We start from the raw sequence: 20,525 nt of genomic DNA, 5'->3' as shown, positions 1-20,525 counted from the left end.
AGGATGGTAACAGAAAATCAAACCGGGCAGATAGTCTCCGGATTAAGATTTGACTGTGTTCTGTCAATTTGTAATTGACAGTCGAAACGGTTTAAGAATTTGTCGGTTTTCAAAACGCAACAAAAGAAATATATGTCTAAATGAAACAAAATTTCAAAGGCAATGATAAAACAATTGGCAGAAAAGAAGCAATTGAGGTCATCAAATGGCATTACCATGGTCGGACATGACCAAGCCCCCAATAGGCGTAGCTATGGTTCAAGTCAGCCAGGTCCCCAAATGATGCAGTGGCATTATGCCGATCAAGAGGCGTAGCAATGGTTCGGGTTCGACCAAAGCCCCCAAGTGATTCTGTGTCCTTAGGACGATCAAGAGGCGTGACTGGTTCAGACGTGACCAAGTCCCCAAGTGATCTGGCGGCTTTTTGCCTATCAAAAGGTGTTGCATTCATTCAGACATGACCAAGCCCCCAAGTGATGTTGTGGCACTAGGCCGATCAAGAGGCGTGACTATGGTTCAGACGTGACCACAAGTCCCCAAGTGATCAATAATATGATAAGCCAATAAGGCATGATACCCATGTTTGAACCGCGCATCATGCCAGCAGGTCCTCTTTGGCACCTTTTAACTTTTTGCAAGAGATAAATCCTTCTTGAACCGGATGTTAAACCGGATATTGAGAGTTTCAAAGCTTTGTGGGAGACATCTTTCCCTTGAACCGGATTTTAAACCGGAATCTTCATTTTCAACCGGAAATTTTTTGACGGCCTTTAAAATTTGCACCAATATGGCGGTTTAGGGTCCTGCATTTAGATAACTTTGCAAGCCGGAGTAATTGCTCTTTCAAAGAAAGCAATATATAATATAAAAATATATTGGATGGATTTCACCTGATATGCCAATCCAGTTGATATCCATCGCGGGGTTATACGCCAGTACGGACAAAAGAGTCGGCCGCGCCATTGCTGATGTAGTCCGGGCTGCGGGGGCGGCGGTCTGTGTTCCGGTTCACCAGTGTGATATGCACAAATGCCGGCACAGAACAGCTATCGCGCGTCGTCCGTAGTAGGGCATCACTTTTATAGTGAGCACTTGTCCTGTATAGAAAGATATAAGCCAGAGTAATCGTTCTTGGAAAAACAATATGTATAAAAAAGAAACAGATGGAAAAGATAGCACCTTGGAAATTTAATTGGCCGTGCTACCAGTGAGTAGTAGCATGCTTTTTGTCTGCACATACCAACTGCTCCACAGTAAACCGGCCAGAACACATGCCATGGCCTGGTGACTGTTAGCATCAGGATTTGACCCTCAAGTCGCCGGTTCAACCGTGGGAGTTGTAAACCGGCACGGACAGAGAGTCGGCCGCATGCGTTGTAAGCCGGCGCAGATGGAGAACCGGCCGCGTGTTGATGTAAACCAGACCACAGGCGATTTGCGCGCGTCCGTTGAGCAGTGCGGAATGGTCAAAAGCCAGTATATAATGACGCCAGTGCGCGCTCCATACGCACGGTGTAACACCAATGTTGTGGCGAATAATCATCCTGCATATAAAAATATGCAAAACCAACATAATTGTTCTTTTTAAAAAACAATATATGTCAAAAATAGATTGAGATGGATATCACCTGATTTGTAAGGATGACAAATGGTCTGTAAGTAGCAGCGTCCATATATATCTTCCAGCAATCCCAATGGCAATTTTAACCACTTTGTCCAGAGTAAGCCTCCAAGACACCATTCTTTAATTGATTGCTCGTTGACTCCATCTCTCCCAATTTTTGAATAATAATCAGTAGGCGATCGCAAAGAAAGCCCCGAAACCACTTGATGTTTTCTCCAGCATGTAGAACTGGCTCAACCCAGCGTCGAACATCAGTCAAGGTAAAAGGGGTGGCTGCTGGGGCTGGCGACTTTGTCGGCAGCGGGAGGCGAAGGCGGCCAGGCGCAGCTGAATCTGAAGGTTGCGGGTTGAACCGGAAGCAAGTTGGAGAGGCACCAGTACGCGGACGGGCGGCCGTCAGAGACGCACCCGGCGATGGCGGTTCAGAGATGAAAAACGAAGCTGAACCTAGTCCGTGGCCTCGTCCAAGCTTGGCGTTGACTTGTCAATCTAATCAAGCGTTGGAATTCTGTATGTTCACGTAAGGCAAATCATATTTTTTTTAACAGCTGGCTCCCTTGACTTCGTGAGGAGCGCTGGGCGCAATGGGCACAAACCGGCCCCCGGCGAGTTGAGGCGGAGCTGACTTGAGGCGTGGCTGCTGCCATGTAGTGGTGGCTCGAAGGTGACACCGACGAGGTGAAGCGGTGCTGTCGGCGGCTCAATGGCCAAGGCAAACCGGGCGGCACAGGGCGCTGTTGCAGCTATAGTGGAGGCGGAAACCACGGCGATTGATTACTCTGAGTCCCTGTCCTTCTCCGGGTCGTTGACTTTTCCTTCTATGACCAGGTCTCGATGAACACGGCTAGCAGATTGCAGATCGCTTAGTGCAAGTACTATTTGATTCCTTGGATTTCTGCAGCTAGATTGAACAATCATCACCAGCCCTCATCCGTACTGATGTGGACGTGGACGCAAAAAGATCAGCAATCTGATTCAATTGCGAGTTTCTCGATCCCTGAGAAAGATCCCTTCAAAAACTCAACACCATCGTGCGCAGGCCCCATGGTGGGCGCCAACTGTCGTGGAATTGTCACGGCAGATGTCCTTAGTGTCAGGACTTAGTCACGAGGCCAACGCATCTATGTGGTAGCTTGAGAGGGGTTGAGCGGGACGAGAGACGTGATGTTTTTACCCAGGTTCGGCCCCTCACGGTGGAGGTAAAAGCCTACATCCTGCTTCATTGATATTGATGATGATGACCATGGTTACAAGATTGCTCTATCTCGAGAGCTGTTGTCTAAACCTAACTTGTCCAACTCGTGAAACTTGTGAATCTTGTCCCTTTTGGGGAGCCCTGCCCCTCCTTATATATGTTGGAGGGGCGGGTTACATGTAGAGTCCTATTAGGATTAGAACTAGTCTATCTTTAATACAAACCGGATACAAGTCCAGGTCTCAACTCCTTGTAAGATAAACGTTCCTCATGCCTTTCCTCTTAAACCGGCCCACCATTAACCTAAACCGGCCTGTTGGGCCTTGGGCCTTGTCATCCATCTGGAATACGCGCCGGGTCACCAATGAGTCCTCAGGCTCGTGAATCGTCATACCAGTGAACCGCCAGACACGTAAACCGCCAATCCTCTGGCGGTTTATCAATGAAATGCCTAGTCCGGCTGGGTTATACTTCCGGCCGGTTTACGCCGCGGGGTATATCCCCGACAGTCGGACTGCGCCCTGGCCGCGCGCCGCTCCGTCCGGCCGCGCCCAACTGCGGCCGTCCCACCGGCCGAACACACGCGTCGCTCGCGCCCCGTGCCTCCCTCGCCGCCCACCCGCGGTGGCCTCGTCCGCCGCTGCCGCCCCGGGGCCGCACCCACCACCCCGCTCGCGCCTGGCGCACCCCACGGGTGCCCTGCCCGGTGCTCCCTGGCCTCCACGCCCGCCCTCGGCGTGCACCGCCGCCCCTGACCGCGTCCACCCCGTGCTGCTGCTGCATTTGCTCCGCTGCCGTCCCGCTGCGCCTGGCCTTTCCCCTCCTCCGCCACGCCTGCTGCCTTCCTCCGGCGCTCAGCTATGCCCCGCCCCCACTGCTTTGCGCCGCCCTAGCTGCGGCCCCCGCTGCGGGCCCGAGGCCGCTCCCTTGACCACCCCTTGCCCCTCGCCGGCGCAGCTCCGGCCGACCGGCCTCGCCTCGCGGCCATTCCACTGTCCGCCAAGGCCTTTGGCCACCAGCGCGCCGATGCCCGGGTCCAGCGCCCATGGGGCTCCGTTCGCCCACCGCCCGTGCGCCCGCTAACCCGCATCGGCCCCTCTTGGCCTATGACAGTGGGGCCCCACGCCTTGGAACATTTTGAAAAAGAATTAGAACTAAAAAATAAATACAATATTAATTAATTAATTAACTAACTTAATTAACTTAATAATTGTGTTTAATTAACCTAATAACTAATTAACTAATGTTAATTAGTCAAACAGTCCCTGACAGGTGGGACCCACCTGTCAAGTTGACCAGGTCAACGGTCAACGTTGACTACTGACGTCATGCTAATGCATTAATTGATTTTTGAGTTAAATTAATTTATTAAATCCAGAAAATTGATTAAATCTTTTAAAAATAATATAAAATAAACCGTAGCTCGGATGGAAAAACTTTGTACATGAAAGTTGCTTAGAACGACGAGACGAATCTGGATATGTAGCCTGTTCGTCCGCCACACATCCCTAGCATAGCGAACATGTAACTTTCCCCCTCTGGTTCATCTGTCCGAAAACACGAAACACCGGGGATACTTTCCCGGATGTTTCCCCCCTTTGCCGGTATCACCTCCTACCGCGTTAGGGCACACCTGGCACCGTTACTTGTCATGTCATGCATCGATGTGCATCTATTTGCATTGTATTCATTGTTTCTTCCCCCTCTTCTATCCGGTAGACTATGAGACTGACGCCGCTGCTGGTGCCCCGATCGACTACGTTGTTGACGATCCCTCCTTGCCAGAGCAACCAGGCAAGCCCCCCCCTTGATCACCAGATATCGCCTATGCTTCTCTCTACTGCTTGCATTAGAGTATTGTAGCATGTTACTGCTTTCCGTTAATCCTATCCTGATGCATAGCCTGTCTTTGCTACTACTGTTGTTACCTTTACCTGCAATCCTAAATGCTTAGTATAGGATGCTAGTATTCCATCAGTGGCCCTACATTCTTGTCCGTCTGCCATGCTATACTATCGGGCCGTGATCACTCGGGAGGTGATCACGGGTATATACTTATATACATAATGTTTGATGCATGTGGTAACTAAAGTCGGGTCGGCTCGTAGAGTACCCACGAGTGATTCAAGGATTGGGATCGAAAGGACGTTTGTCCTGATGGCCCTCTGAGTGAACCTTTGTGGCGGAGCGACAGGCTAGGTTGAGACCACCTAGGAGAGAGGTGGGCCTGGCCCCGGTCGATGTCCGCGATTACTTCAAAATAACACGCTTAACGAGATCTTGGTATTTGATCTGAGTCTGGCCATTGGCCTATACGCACTAACCAACTACGCGGGAATAGTTATGGGCACTCGACGTCGTGGTATCAGCCGAAGCCTTCTTGATGTCAGCGATTGAGCGGCGCACGTCGGATTGGACTAGAACACCTGCTCTTGTATTAGGGAGGCTGGGTCTGCTTCCGGCCGCCCACGCAACGTGCATGTGTGCAATGGGTGATGGGCCCAGACCCCTGCGCGCTTAGGATTTAGACCGGCGTGCTGACCTCTCTGTTATGCCTAGGTGGGGCTGCGACGTGTTGATCTTCCAAGGCCGGGCATGACCCAGGAAAGTGTGTCCGGCCAAAGGGGATCGAGCGTGTTGGGAAATGTGGTGCACCCCTGCAGGGAAGTTTATCTATTCGAATAGCCGTGTCCCTCGGTAAAAGGACGACTCGGAGTTGTACCTTGACCTTATGTCAACTAGAACCAGATACTTAATAAAATACACCCTTCCAAGTGCCAGATACAACCCGGTGATCGCTCTCTCACAGGGCGACGAGGGGAGGATCGCCGGGTAGGATTATGCTATGCAATGATACTTGGTTAACTTACCATCTACTCTCTTCTACCGCTTCAAGATGGAGGCTGCCAGAAGCGTAGTATTCGATAGGACTAGCTATCCCCCTCTTATTCTGGCATTCTGCAGTTCAGTCCACATATACTACCCCTTTCATCGATAACAATGCATATGTAGTGTAGCTCCTTGCTTGCGAGTACTTTGGATGAGTACTCATGGTTGCTTTGCTTCCCTCCTTTCCCCCTTTCTATACCTAGTTGTTGCAACCAGACATTGGAGCCAAGGAGCCAGACGCCACCGTCGACGACAACTCCTACTACACTGGAGGTTCCTACTACTACATGCACGCCGCCGACGACGATCAGGAGTAGTTTAGGAGGATCCCAGGCTGGAGGCCTGCGCCTCTTTCGTTCTGTATCCTAGTTTGTGCTAGCCTTCTTAAGGAAAACTTGTTTGACTTATATCAGTACTCAGATATTGTTGCTTCCACTGACTCGTCTATGATCGAGCTCTTGTATTCGAGCCCTCGAGTCCCCTGGCTTGTAATATGATGCTTGTATGACTTATTTTATTTTTAGAGTTGTCTTGTGATATCTTCCCGTGAGTCCTTAATCTTGATCATACATGTTTGCATGTATGATTAGTGTACGATTGAATTGGGGGCGTCACAAGTTGGTATCAGAGCCGACTGCCTGTAGGAATCCCCCTTCCACACTCCTTGGCCGAAGTTGAGTCTAGACATTATAAAACTTTTACTAACATGGTTGTGTGTCTTACAGGCCCACGTCACCATTTGGGTGCTATTAGGATCTTTTACTCCTTGGTCTTTACTCCGGGACTCTGAACTCTCTTCTACTCGAGTTAAACGAATTTACTAACTCTAACATTAGGATCCCGTGACCACATTCACCCCAAAGTTGGATAAGCCATAGTTATTCCTTAGAATAGTATTTTGAACAATACCACACTGTCATTTGACTCCTTTGAAACATCTTTGCTTTCAGATGGAACCCACGAGGCAGGTCGTGCGCCACACGACGACCATTGGTGTCCCAGGTTGACCTGATGTGTTAGCTGAGATGATGACCTATCTGGGTTATCGCGGGCACCCTGAGTACACCATGTACGAGAAGTACCATGACTTTAACCATGAGTAGTACCGTGCCATCGTCCACCTCTACTCTCAGGAGTATGACTCCACTACTATGCTGCACACTGCTCCTGGTGTTGGAGTGACCATCGATATGGTAGTCCACGATGCTGCTTATGCTGCTCTGAAAAGTCCTCGTGGAGAGTATCGCGAGTTGGACACCTCCCCTGTCAGGCACATTGCTATCGCATCCGATGTTGGTGCGGAGGGATACTACACTGCTGCCTACTCCACTGTCACCAGAGAGTCCTTCTACCATCAGAACCTGGTTCTGCATGCTGATGGGCTGGATAGAGCTAACCGAGCTCTTCGCCATGAGTTGTACACCACCCATCAGCACCTTTACCATGCTCTGATGTTGTTGCACCCCCTTGTCCGATCTGGTGCTCTGTCGCGTTCTGTGATCTACCCAGCCAGGACCGTCATGCCCCAGGGTGTCGGCTGGCCAGATGTGGGAGGCTACTCTCCCGCACTTGGTCCTCTTCTACCACTTGAGCATCGGGTTCTGCACCAGAGTATTCGCGGACCCCAGACTACTGACGTGGAGGACTTCCCATCGCGTCACTACCAGCTGTCAAGCTACACCTACCTCCATAGTTCCTCCTGGGACTAATGTAGGCTTGCTTATTAATATTAGGTGCCTTTGCCATGAGCCTGCGTGCCACCTATGATGTCTTTAGTCTATGTACTAAACTCTGTGTACCGAAATCTATGCATGATCCCTTTTGTAAGATATGCCGACTACTATGTAGTATCTATCATGCTCCATTCATTATGCATGTTTCATCATGAATGGTTCTTGTCCTTGCAAATTTCCCAATGCTGAGCTACCCCTGTTAAATTTTAGCAGGATGGTCAGACCAGGTGGTCGTGGTCGTGGTGGCTATGCCCCACCACCGCCTGAGTACATGGCTGGTATGATCCAACTGCTCGAGCTGAATCTCCAGTTCATGGAGAATATGATGGCTCAGTTCCCTCGCCCCAATATGAACCAGCAGCCAGCCCAAGTGACTCTCCAAGATTTCATGCGCCTCAACCCAACCATCTACCGCAGCTCAACCCAGCCTCTAGATGCTGATGACTGGCTCCGTGACATCACCTATGAGATGGAGTCTGCTGATGTAGCCCCTACCAGCTATGTCACCTTTGCTTCCTTCTTTCTGAAGGGACCCACTGCTCAATGGTGGGACAGCCACATGCGTACTCTGACGGTTGGAACAATCATCACCTGGCCATACTTCCAATCTACCTTCCATGCTCTCTTCATTCCTCAGAGAGTCATGGACCAGAAGAAGCGTGAGTTCCGCAACCTCACCCAAGGCAACAAAACTGTGGAAGCTTATCAGCGGGAGTTTCTGGACTAGTCCCGCTATGCTGAAGAGGACATTGCAACTGATGCTCGTAGACAGGAGAAGTTCCGCGATGGACTACAAGCTGACATCAAGCTCGCACTACTAGTGCATGACTTTGCTGATTTCGCCACCTTGGTGAACAAGGTCATCAATGTCGAAACTGGTCTGCAGGAACACCAGAGCTTCCACGGGCGCAATTGTGACACGGGCTCATCTTCGGGCCCGCCCTCGCAGAAGCGTAGGATATGGATTCCCAACAACATGTACCAGCCAACTGCACCTGCTCCAAGGCAGACCTATGCCGCACCTCGTCTGCCTCCTCCACCACCTAGGCAGCTAAGGATACCAACACCACCACCCCGAGCTCCTGTTCCCACTCCCAATAATGGTTTGTGCTTCGGGTGTGGACAACCAGGAAACCGTGCTAGGGAATGCAACCAGAACCAGAATCAACTGGTCCTTCCAGCAACTGGCCATGGAAGCAACCAGCCCCGCAACAACAATGCCAAGTCTTATGGTCGTGTTCATGCCAACCACGTTGATCTAAATGAAACTCAATACCAGCCTGCTACTGTGATGGGTACACTCCTCGTAAATTCAGTACCAGCATCCGTTTTATTTGATACAGGTGCATCACATTCATTCATGTCAGAAGATTTTGCATGCTTGCACGACATTAAATGTGAGGACATGAACGCTTCGCTATTAGTACACACCCCTGCGGGCCAATGTCGGCCATGATTTGCAACGATGTCCCCGTTGAAATCGAAGGACTGGAATTCCTTGTCTCTCCCATCGTACTGAAGTCCTGTAGCATTGATCTCATTCTAGGAATGGATTGGTTGAAAGCGCATACTGCTTCTATAGTTTGCGCCACTAAGACCGTCCATCTGCTACACCCTTCCGATGAAATAATAAGCTACAATGCCCATCTGGTTCAGAATGCCGAGGCAAGGCTTTATGCGTTGAATGCATTGAATGTTGCATCACTCTAGGGCATTGAAAACATTCCCATCATGCGTGAATTCCTTGACGTCTTTCCTGAAGAACTTCCAGGGATTCCCCCTGCTAGAGCGGTCGAGTTCATCATCGACTTGAAACCAGGCACCACTCCTATAGCCAAACGACCCTACAAGATGCCGCCGCATGAACTCATTGAGCTTAAGGAGGAAATCGACAAATCTCTCCGCAAAGGTTTCATTCGCCATAGTTTCTCTCCTTGGGGAGCACCTTCTCTCTTTGTTAAGAAGAAGGATCCAGATCCGTAGACCTATTGACGACTAAAAGCACTGGAGCCAGCCGAAGCTGTGCGCCGTCATCACCCCTCCCTCATTGGACATATAGTAGCTAGTTTTGGATGACCGGTGATACGTCTCCAACGTATCTATAATTTTTGATTGCTCCATGCTATATTATCTATTGTTTTGAATGTTTATGGGCTTTATTATACACTTTTATATCATTTTTGGGACTAACCTATTAACCTAGAGCCCAGTGCCAGTTTCTGTTTTTACCCTGTTTTAGGGTTTCGAAGAAAAGGAAAATCAAACGGAGTCCAATTGACCTGAAACTTCACAGAACTCATTTTTGGAAGGAAAGAAGCCCAGAAGACTTGGAGTGCACGTCGGGGGATCTGTGAGGAGGTCACGAGGCAGGGGGGCGCGCCCACCCCCCTGGGCGCGCCCTCCACCCTCGTGAGCCCCTCGTGGCCCCCCTGACGTACTTCTTCCGCCTATATATCTCCATATACCCTAAAAACATCCGAGAGCACAATAGATCGGGAGTTCCGCCGCCAGAAGCCTCCGTAGCCACCGAAAACCAATCTAGACCCGTTCCGACACCCTGCTGGAGGGGGCAATCCTTCCCCGGCGGCCATCTTCATCATCCCGGTGCTCTCCATGACGAGGAGGGAGTAGTTCTCCCTCGGGGCTGAGGGTATGTACCAGTAGCTATGTGTTTGATCTCTCTCTCGTGTTCTTGAGATGATACGATCTTGATGTATCGCGAGCTTTGCTATTATATTTGGATCCTATGATGTTTCTTCCCCCCTCTACTCTCTTGTAATGAATTGAGTTTCCCCTTTGAAGTAATCTTATCGGATTGAGTCTTTAAAGATTTGAGAACACTTGATGTATGTCTTGCCATGGATATCTGTGGTGACAATGGGATATCACGTGATTCACTTGATGTATGTTTTGGTGATCAACTTGCGGGTTCCGCCCATGAACCTATGCATAGGGGTTGGCACATGTTTTCATCGTGATTCTCCGGTAGAACTTTGGGGCACTCTTTGAGGTCCTTTGTGTTGGTTGAATAGATGAATCTGAGATTGTGTGACACATATCGTATAATCATACCCACAGATACTTGAGGTGACATTGGAGTATCTAGGTGACATTAGGGTTTTGGTTGATTCGTGTCTTAAGGTGTTATTCTAGTACGAACTCTAGGGCTGTTTGTGACACTTATAGGAATAGCCCAACGGATTGATTGGAAAGAATAACTTTGAGGTGGTTTCGTACCCTATCATAATCTCTTCATTTGTTCTCCGCTATTAGTGACTTTGGATTGACTCTTTGTTGCATGTTGAGGGATAGTTATGTGATCCAATTATGATATTATTGTTGAGGGAACTTACACTAGCGAAAGTATGAACCCTAGGCCTTGTTTCCTAGCATTGCAATACCGTTTACGCTCACTTTTATCATTTGTTACCTTGCTGTTTTTATATTTTCAGATTACAAATACCTTTATCTACCATCCATATTGCACTTGTATCACCGTCTCTTCGCCGAACTAGTGCACCTATACAATTTACCATTGTATTGGGTGTGTTGGGGACACAAGAGACTCTTTGTTATTTGGTTGCAGGGTTGCTTGAGAGAGACCATCTTCATCCTACGCCTCCTACGGATTGATAAACCTTAGGTCATCCACTTGAGGGAAATTTGCTACTGTCCTACAAACCTCTGCACTTGGAGGCCCAACAACGTCTACAAGAATAAGGTTGTGTAGTAGACATCAACCGGCCCTGGCATCCGTGTCTGCGGGCTGGTCTTTCCTGTCCGCGTTTATGGGTCAACGTCGAAGATGCCCTTAGAGCATCTACAGCCAGACGCCCCAAACTGCCTCATACGCCCTGCGGCTGTAGATACTCTTAGGGAATCCTCAACGCCGCCCCACAAACCTCCCACATGCTTCTGGATCACGCTGTCCGGATAGCAAAAGCCATTCAACGCTGGCCTGTATCGGTCCGTGGAGCGGTTCGGACGCGATTTCTCCCATAAATCGGGGACAAACATGGGGGGCTTTACAGGAGTCCGGACTGATCCCAAGCCCGCTTCTGACCGTCCTGACCCACCCAAAACCCTGCCCCTCCCACGCATTTTTTGTTAGCACCGCTCTAGAGCGCCAGGGCCCACATTCATGTCGGCCAGAGCGGACACGACCACTCACTGGCACTGGCATTGGAGCGGCGCAGACTGCTGCATGTTCAAACGACACGACGACAACACATCCGTTCGTCTGCCGCCCACATTGATGGCACGCGGTTGCCAGGGCGTCTCCTCCGGCGCCACCCGTCCGTCCCTCTGCCGCCCACCATTGCTATAAAAATTGATGCCCCGGCCATAGCCGTTGTCATCCACCTCCGATCCCTCTCCGCACTCCCACCATGGATCCCTTCCCGCCAAAGCTCTCTCACCAGAAGAAGGAGATGGCCGCCATTGCTGCCGGCTGGTTGGCTGGAGGACGATGACGTCCCAATGGAGGACGCTGCCGATGATGAACCTGCGCCACCCTCCTCCTCTTCTGCGCAACCCTCATCGGTGCATTGCACAATGACCATCGGCGAGGCCCGGGCCCATTACATGGACATGGTGCGGGAGGAGCGAGAGGAGCAGTTCTGGGAGGCGCAGGCCGACGCCGCCTACACCTCCTCCAGGAGCATCTGCAGGCAGAGGAACAACTCGCCGCCGGCAGAGCGGTCACACTGGATGCAGACGTGGCGGCACAGGAGGCGTTGCTCGAGTCCTACCGCTTCGCCCGTGAGATCCGCCTCGCCCGCTGGTGGTACCGGCAGCGGATGGCGGAGGTGGCGTCCGCCGAAAAGGAGTGCAATGACGAGGCAGACGAGACAGTGGTCCGCAAGACCGACAAGGAGGAGGAGGACATCGTCGAGTCCGCGCCCCACCGCGACGACCATGAAGCCGACACGTCCACGGGCGCCGTCGGCACCGAGGAAGAGCAGTGCATGTTAGGTCACCGCTTCTCTGGTCCGAGGAAGGCCGTCGCTCCTCCCCTCCTGTCGACATCAAGCTTGGTGGGCTCAACATTGTCGGTTGATTAGTCGCTTGACGACGACATGGAGGTGGACAACTTCACTTCCTGGGACTCCGGGGGAGGAGGTTACGGAGGCGGAGCTGGAAAGTGCCGAGGCGAAACTGGAGACGATGAAGCTTCAATTCTCTTGGTTCATGGTTGCACAAGGGGAACGGGCGCCTGCAACCATTTAGACCTAGTTGGACGAGCTCCGCTTAGTTGATATAAATGTAATGAAATCTATCGTGTTTGATCGAATTTTGTTTGGTTAGTTTGAATTGTTGTCAAAATGCATACAACTAGCGTTGGATGTCGTCCTCACACACCCATGTTCACGGATGGGACAGGAAATTTGCGGTTGCCTTTGGAGATGCCCTTAGAGAAACTCCATTGGGGCGACCCATTTTGTCCGCCGCCGTCCATTTGGGTCGGCGCGGACACAAAAGGCGGCCCAACGCGCCGACCCAAACGGACGCGCATCCGCTTTTCGTCCGCGGGCGACCCATTCCCGGCCCATTTTTGAGCCGGATTTGCGTCTGCACGGGGATGCGACGGACGCGTGCACGCTCGCCTTCTTCTCTCCCCGGGCCCGCCGGTCGATGGCTCATTGGCCTCCCCCCTCACCCCCAGCCAACAGCAAGCCTCGCCCGCCTCCTTCGTCGTCGCCGCCGCCGCCATCCGAATGCTTGCATACGGAGTGCCCGGTGATCTCATTGACGAGTATGTCCGTATGAGTGAGTCTACATGCCTAGATTCCCTGTATAAGTACTACAAGGCTGTTATTGCTGTGTTTGGCCCTGAGTACTTGAGAGAGTCGACAGCTGAAGATACAGCCCGTTTGTTGGCGATGAATGCTAGAAGGGGCTTCCCAGGGATGCTTGGCAACATAGACTGCATGCACTAGGAGTGGAAGAACTGTCCTTCTGCTTGGCAAGGGCAGTATAAGGGACATGTCAGGGCTTGCACTGTCATACTAGAGACCGTGGCATCTCAAGATCTCTGGATCTGGCACTCTTTCTTTGACATGGCTGGATCACACAATGATATCAACGTGCTTCAGCGCTCGCCTGTGTTTACTAGGCTTGCCGAAGGCAACATCCCATCGGTGAACTTTACTGTCAACGGCCACAACTACGACAAAGGATACTACCTGGGTGACGGTATCTATCCTCAGTGGACCACTATTGTCAAGACAATACCTAAACCCTGTCGGAGAGAAGAAAAAAAGATTTGCCCAAGAGCAAAAGAGTGCTAGGAAGGATGTCGAGCGTGCCTTTGGTGTTTTGCAATCTTGATGGGGCATCGTTCGGTATCCTGCTAATACCTAGAGCACGCAGAAACTATGGGAGGTGATGACTGCTTGTTTGATCATGCACAATATGATCGTAGAAGACGAGCGCCCGGAACGTCTGTACGATCAAGGGTTTTAGTTTCAGGGTGAGAATGTTGTGCCTGAGCATGGAGTAGTGGCAACATTTGAACAGTTCACCCAATTTCATGAAGACATGCGTGATTTGGAAGCTCACGTGCAGCTGTAAAATGATTTGGTTGAGCATATGTGGGCTCATGTTGGCAACCAATAGATATATCTTCTTTTATTCGTTTGCAAAACTATGTCAAACATTTTTATTTGTATCCGACTTGTAAAATTATACCATTTTATTCCGTAAAACTATGTTATTTGACAATATATTTGAATGCAAATCAATGTAATATTGGCCGGCCAGCCGGCCACGCTGGCACATATGGGTCGGCGCGTTGGACGCGTTGCTGATCCAAATCTAAAAGAGGGAGGACGCTGGGCGGGCGGCCGACCCAAAGGAACAAAACGCGGATGAAATCGTCGTCCGTTTGGGTCGGCCCGTTGGAGTTACTCTTAGGCCAACTCCACCGCGCGACCCTATCCTGTCCGCCCACGTCCGTTTGTGGTAAAACGGACAAACCAGACGGCCCAGCGCGCGGGCGCAAACGGACTTTTGTCCGCTTTGTGTCCACTTTTGACCCATCCCCGGCCCAAGTTTGCGCCGGTTTTGGGGTGAAACGGACAGCGCGCGGACGGGCGGGACGCGCGCTTGTCCTTGCCTGGCCCGCCTGTCGGTGGGAGAAACCAACCCCCACGCCCCATTTGGCGCCGTTTCCCCAAACCCTCCCACGTCCCTCCCACCACCCCCTCTTTCCCCCGTCCATGGCCGACGCCCCGCCGAATTCCGACGGCCTCGCCATCAACCCGCCCACAAAGATGAAGAAGAAGGCGGGCAAGGCGCCAAGGAAGCCGCGGTCGGAGTGCACGCCGGAGGAGATCGCCAAGTTGGACACGGAATCGGCGAAGAGGAGGGAATGGAGAGTGGTCGTCAAGGTCAATGCCGCCGCGGCCAAGTTCGCCACCCAGTGCAATGCGATGGAGGCCGCGCGGCGCAAGGCCGCGGTCAACGAGAAGGAGGACCTCGTCAACAAAGTGCACGCCCTCCTCATGCTTGGCATGGGCCGTCCGGCCGGGTTCCCTGCAGCGGCCGTCGGCCCGGCGAGCACAAGCTCGTCAGCCGCCCGGCCTCCACACTGCCAGTCGCCGACGTCACGGACCGCGCCCATGTCGCACGGCTTTCCTCTGCCAAGGCACGATGGCCAGACCCGTTTCTCGGGGTCGCCTGACGTGGGCTTGTTCGCGCCATCCACACCATGCCCTGCGGCCGTCATCGACCTCAACGTCACGCCTGGGTCAAGCAGCGGCAGACGGCTGTCCGTCGAGATGCAAAAAATCAAGCACGGGCACCGTTCACGGGCACCATGCCGGCACCCCGCGTTTTGTTTGACGGAATGCCAACACCAACGCCAACGGTCGACGAACCCTTCTACAACCAGTACATGGAGGACATGATCTTCGAGGGTGGGCATGGCCGTGACTACGACCGCGAGTAGACCCAAAGTCAGGATGGCCGCGCCCAATACGTCCCCGATGAAGAGGCCGACGATCGTGCTGACTACGACCATGGTGACTCGTGGCATGAAGACGATGACATCTATGTCGAAGGTGATGGTGATGAAGAAGAAGGCAATGACGATGATATTAGTGGCGAGCCATTGTTCATCGACAAGCTCACCCAAAGAGCGGAAGCACAAAAGAAGAGGAAGAGCATTCACACGGGTTCATATACACAAGATGAGGACAAGTTAATTTGCCAAGATTGGATGGAGATTAGCCAAGATCTGAGGACCGGTGCGCAACAAAAGGGCATTGTTTTTTTGGACGAGAGTCCACAAAACATTTCATGAAAGAAAGATGTTTGAGCCCTACCAAATTACAAGCAACCGTGGCATCGGCTCGATTCAAAAGAGGTGGTTGTTCATCCAACAAGAGTACAACAAGTATTGTGCCGCATTTGAGAGCGTTGAAGCATGGCCCGTGAGTGGTCTCGGCGTTGGGGACATGGTATGCTCTCCTCTTCCTAGCCCTTTCCTTGCTACGGCCATGAGACTTCAGCCGTGTATATGTTTGTATGTTCACTTGTTGTTGATCATGTCGTGTAGGCATTTCAATCTTTGGAGGCATTCAAGGCCCGGCACAATGACAAGCCATTCACTCTTACGCATTGTTGGACGATCATCAACAATTGCCCTAAGTTCAAGGACCAATACCGTGAACTACAAAGGAAGAGAGGACTGAAGACGACCAAATTCGCCGGAGGTGGAGATGGCGAGGCGTTGAAGAGGCCGAGGGGCAAGACCATCTCCAAGGTTGACGACATACGTGATGCCTCATCCATGGCATTGCATGACACTTTGCATGGCATGATGTCTCAAAAGGATGTGAGGGACGAGAAGAAGCGATAAAGGAAGGACGAGCAAATGAAGCAATACCTAGACCTTCAAAGAAAGAAGCTTGAGATGGAGGAGGCGGCCAAGAGGAGGAAGATCGACATGGAGGAGGCGGCCCGGCAAAGGCAGCTCGACATGGAGGAGGCGGCCCAGCAAAGGCAGCTCGACATCGAGACCGACAACGTCAAGGCCAGGCAGAGGCAGCTCGACATCAAGGCCACCAATGCCGCCACCAAAGCGAAGAAGGTGGCCCTTGCGATCATGAGCATGGACTTGTCGAAAATGAGCGGGAAGACGAGGGCCTGGTTCGAGGCCAGGCAGAAGGAGATGCTCGACGCCAAAGGCCTGAACTAGGTCGTCAGATCGGCCGTGGCCATTCTTTTTTGGAGGCTGGCATGGGTGCCGCCCGCCCGCTGGGCCGCTGTCAGTGTGCCGGCGAGAAAAACAATCATTTTGGAGGCCGGCTGTGTTGCCGACCGCTGGCTGTGTTGCCGGCGAGGACAAATATTTATTTTGGAGGCTGGTTGTGTTGCCGGCCGCTGGCTGATGCCGGCGATGGACGTGTAGGCCGTCGGCTCTGTTGCCGGCGTGATGAACTGGGCCGTTGGCCTGATGAACTAGGGCTTGGTATTTGAAAGTTGTTTCTTTTTTAAAAATAGACGCGGACAGGATAAAGCAAACGGATGCGGCCGCGCGCTAAGGGCACGGCCACCACATCCCAGGACACGCCCGGACACGACCCCATTGCCCTACCCAAACATTTAAAATCCGAATAAAACAAACGTCCGCGCGATGGAGTTCACAAACCCGTGTAATTTCTGTTCTGTTCTGTACGATCCTCGAGGACCTTTCCTTCTTACCAGTTCGGTAATGTCATTTACAATTTGCACGGCTACGTCAGTAAATGTGTCAGTAATTCTATGTACTTTTTCCCTCCCATCCAACCTACCGGCAGTACTCCCGAGATCGCCTTTCTCAGCTTTGCCAGCCTACCAAGATGCCCCACCCGAGACCAAAAAGGAGAAGATGCCCCCACTCGGCTTGGCCTTTGCGGGACGAACAGCGAAGCGTGCCATCGACCTCTCCACCGGTTGGCCCGCCCCGCCCTCGTGTCCGATCGATCCGCCGATGGCAGCACCGATCATTGCTTGGATCGCCCGCCCGGCTGTTCCGCGCTCGCGCCTGTTGCCGCGTCGACACGGATGGTAGTTGTGCAGGCGGCGTCTCCTCTGGCGCACGCCTTCGTGCTCGAGCCGGCCCCCGCGGTTTTGGTGGCGAAGGTGAGGCCGAGGATGAGGAGCGCCGTGACGACGACCAGCGCGGCGGCGCCGCCGAACACGCCGTTCCTGGCGACGTAGCAGTCGCCGTCCATCCACCCCCGGCCGTAGCGCTGCCCGCTGTTCATGCTCGCCGCCGTCGCCAGCAGGATCACGGCCAGCGCGAAGCACACCCTGCACGCACGCACGCCACCGTCTCGTCAGCGATTTGGCTCGGCCAAACAGAATTCTCATGTGGTGCTTCGGCGCGTACATATTTATGTTGCCACCATGGTCGTATTACACCGTAAACTGCACGTACCATGAGAGGGCCAGGAGCACGACGGGCGCGACGCGGCCTCCGGTGGCGACGGGCTTGCCGGGCTTGGAGCCGGAGGCGCACATGGTGGTCGCGGCCGCGGTGGTGCCGACGAGCTGCGCGACCGAGAGGAAGGCGATGGCCGCGACGCCCAATTCGAAGGCGGAGCTCTTGGGCAGGGAGCAGAGGCTGCCGTCCAGCTTCATGTCCTCGTCCTGATCGAGCAACCGACAGGCAGGCGATTCAGATCCGATCCGGGAACCGGGAGCCTCTCGCCAATTGCAATCGCAACACGAGGAGCGCGACAAAGAGAGCAGGAGCAGGAGGCTGACCTTGACCCTGCGGAACTCGGCGGCGAGGGAGCAGGAGAAGGCGGTGGCGCAGAGCAGGACGACGATGCCGCAGACGGCGGCCCGGCAGGACAGCCCTCTGCCCCCCTTCTCCATCACCACGGGACGAGCCCGAGCTCGAGCTGAAACCCGAGCTGCTCCGTACCCAATTCACGGCTACCTCGCTTTCCCTTCCGGGAATTCAGACGCAATGATCCGCGACATATATACTGGCGAATTACGCGACCAACGACCAATCAGGCACGGTTGGTGGCGGCGGGAGACGACGGAAGCAGGCAGAGGCGGAGGAGGGAGACCGGGTGCTCCGCTAAACAAACCGTTGAAAAACGCATGGATTCGTCCACCCGTATGGACCGCTGGCTAGGAAGGAATTGGCAGGAGAGGAGGCTCGGGTCCCATGCTGATGGGCGGACGAACTGACCCGGCGGCGAACGGTTTGGTCAAAACCGGATAACGGGGTTGCTTGCTTGGGGGAGGTGAGAGCTAGGAAAGCCGAAAGCCTGCACGGAACGAATCATACGCACACCCACGCACCGTAGTGGCTTGTCCTAGTCGGCCTACGAACACAGCCCACTTGCGGTTTTTTACATGCATGGGTGATAGCCAGTCGTGTCGTGATCACGCCACCCAAATGGCCGGGTAAAACACGAGCTACTTATTATGACCGCTGCTTGTGCGTGCGAAAGATCCAAAAGGCGAAAATCTAGAGAGAGACGCCGGGCACGGGAGGACAGGGTGCATGGTGCATTTGAGGCTGTGTTTGTATAGTGAGACTGAGTTGAGAAGGCTATGCAATGCAGCTGCAAGTTGTTTGGTTGTCTGCAAGGCCTCTTGCCCGATTGGGCTGAACCACACTGCCTGGTGTTTGGTTGTTTGTATGTTAGTGAACAAGCCCAAGGCATAGTGTTTGGTTGTATGCAACGTCTGGTGTGTGGTAACCTTTTTGGCTAGTTGGTGAGGTTACCAGCACACTTCCGCACAACCATGTAGCACACATCATAAGCAGAGCAGAGCATAAACAGAGCATCAACTATTTAACAGCATAATTCAGATAAGCAGTACCACACTTCATAACAGTTCAACGCATAAATCATAAACAGTTCAAAGCAGACTCGATAGTACTTAGGAAGGAGGTGCCCCGGCCCTAGTCCTTGGCAGCGAAGCCTTCGTCGTGCTTCCGCACTTGTTGACGACCTCAATGCCATTGTCGTCGAAGATGATAACCTTGAGGGTGTCGGAAGTGAGGAGCTTGAAGGTCATCATGTAGCCGATCTTGATCTAATGAACGGCTGCGTGGGTGGCCCAACCCTGATCTAGGGTCACCATGCCGTTCATCAGCTTCACCGTCACCTTCCAGGAACAACCAGTGTTATCCTGAGCTTGAACTCCGTCGGCACCGCGACGAAGTGCTTGGTGAAGTCCAGGGGCATGGGATGCACTCAAGCTTCGGTGCAAGGATGACCTTGCAGAAGTGAGTTGGGCCATCCTCCTGATGGTAGTGGTCGTAGTTGTGGCGCTTGTTGCTGGGGGGCTCCTCCATGCCCTCGTCGTCAACCTCAGGCGTCTTCGGGTCTTCCTCGGCGGTGGGCGACAGCACAACCTCGTCGGACATTGGATGAAGGGGTTGCTTGCCCTTGTTGTCAACGGCCGGGAGCACCTCCGTGCCCATGTCATTGCTCTCTTCGATCTGCACACAATTCATGCAGTCAGGCACAACACAAAGTTCATGGCTTATTGAAGAGCATGTAGTTAAAACGGCATGACTGTCACTCTTCCTCCTCTCCAACGCGCCTATAATTACTCACCCTGCCCATCACTACTTACCCACCCCCTTTCTTCTCTCACTATCAACTTTCCTCCTCTCCAACGCGCCTATAATTACTCACCCTGCCCATCACTACTTACCCACCCCCTTTCTTCTCTCACTATCAACTTTCCTCCTCTCCATCGCCATGAGCTCTAGCTCCAGCTCCAACGCCAACCCCTTCCCTTGGGGTATTGCCTGGAGGGTCTTCTTCCTCGGGTGGTTGGCTGGTGACCGCACCAAGTTCGAGAACACCATGAAGGTCTGCTCGAACTTCGGCTCCATGCCTGACATGCAGAAGGAATCTGATGCAGTGCTCATGAGGGCCACTGCACAAGAGCTGAAGACGCTGATTCCTGACCCAGCGAAGGTTGCGATGGCAGTCGACATCATTCGCTGGGCCATGAATCAGCCCGTCTCCGACGATGCAAAATAGAGGAAGAAGTGGTCCAAGTACAAGACCTACTCGGCTCCTAATGACCACCGTGCCGCAGTGTACTGGGAGAC

The 20,525-nt window shown here is 52.8% G+C and overlaps 1 protein-coding gene across 1 annotated transcript; it reads right to left on the bottom strand.

Annotated features, from left to right (window-relative positions):
- Nucleotides 1-17,101: 17,101 nt before the first annotated feature.
- LOC123130830 (protein MODIFYING WALL LIGNIN-1) lies at nucleotides 17,102-18,722 on the bottom strand. Its single transcript, XM_044550632.1, has 3 exons — nucleotides 18,197-18,722; nucleotides 17,868-18,079; nucleotides 17,102-17,740 (listed from the first exon to the last, which is right to left on the bottom strand). Exons 1-3 carry the CDS (start codon nucleotides 18,308-18,310, stop codon nucleotides 17,431-17,433), a joined length of 636 nt encoding a protein of 211 aa, XP_044406567.1. The 5' UTR covers nucleotides 18,311-18,722; the 3' UTR covers nucleotides 17,102-17,430.
- Nucleotides 18,723-20,525: the final 1,803 nt, after the last annotated feature.

Source organism: Triticum aestivum, chromosome 6A (assembly GCF_018294505.1).
Source record: "Triticum aestivum cultivar Chinese Spring chromosome 6A, IWGSC CS RefSeq v2.1, whole genome shotgun sequence".
NCBI classification, from domain to species: domain Eukaryota; kingdom Viridiplantae; phylum Streptophyta; class Magnoliopsida; order Poales; family Poaceae; genus Triticum; species Triticum aestivum.
The sequence above is the reverse complement of the archived record's forward strand: the minus strand, read 5'-3'. Positions and strand labels throughout refer to the sequence as shown.

What these genes read in the sequence shown, in the direction of transcription:
- LOC123130830 (XM_044550632.1), bottom strand. Translation starts at nt 18,310, where the DNA reads ATGGAGAAGGGGGGCAGAGGGCTGTCCTGCCGGGCCGCCGTCTGCGGC. An exon ending in CCGAGTTCCGCAGGGTCAAG is followed by an intron (nt 18,080 to 18,196) that starts GTCAGCCTCCTG and finishes TTGCTCGATCAG; the next exon opens with GACGAGGACATGAAGCTGGA. An exon ending in GTGCTCCTGGCCCTCTCATG is followed by an intron (nt 17,741 to 17,867) that starts GTACGTGCAGTT and finishes GCGTGCGTGCAG; the next exon opens with GGTGTGCTTCGCGCTGGCCG.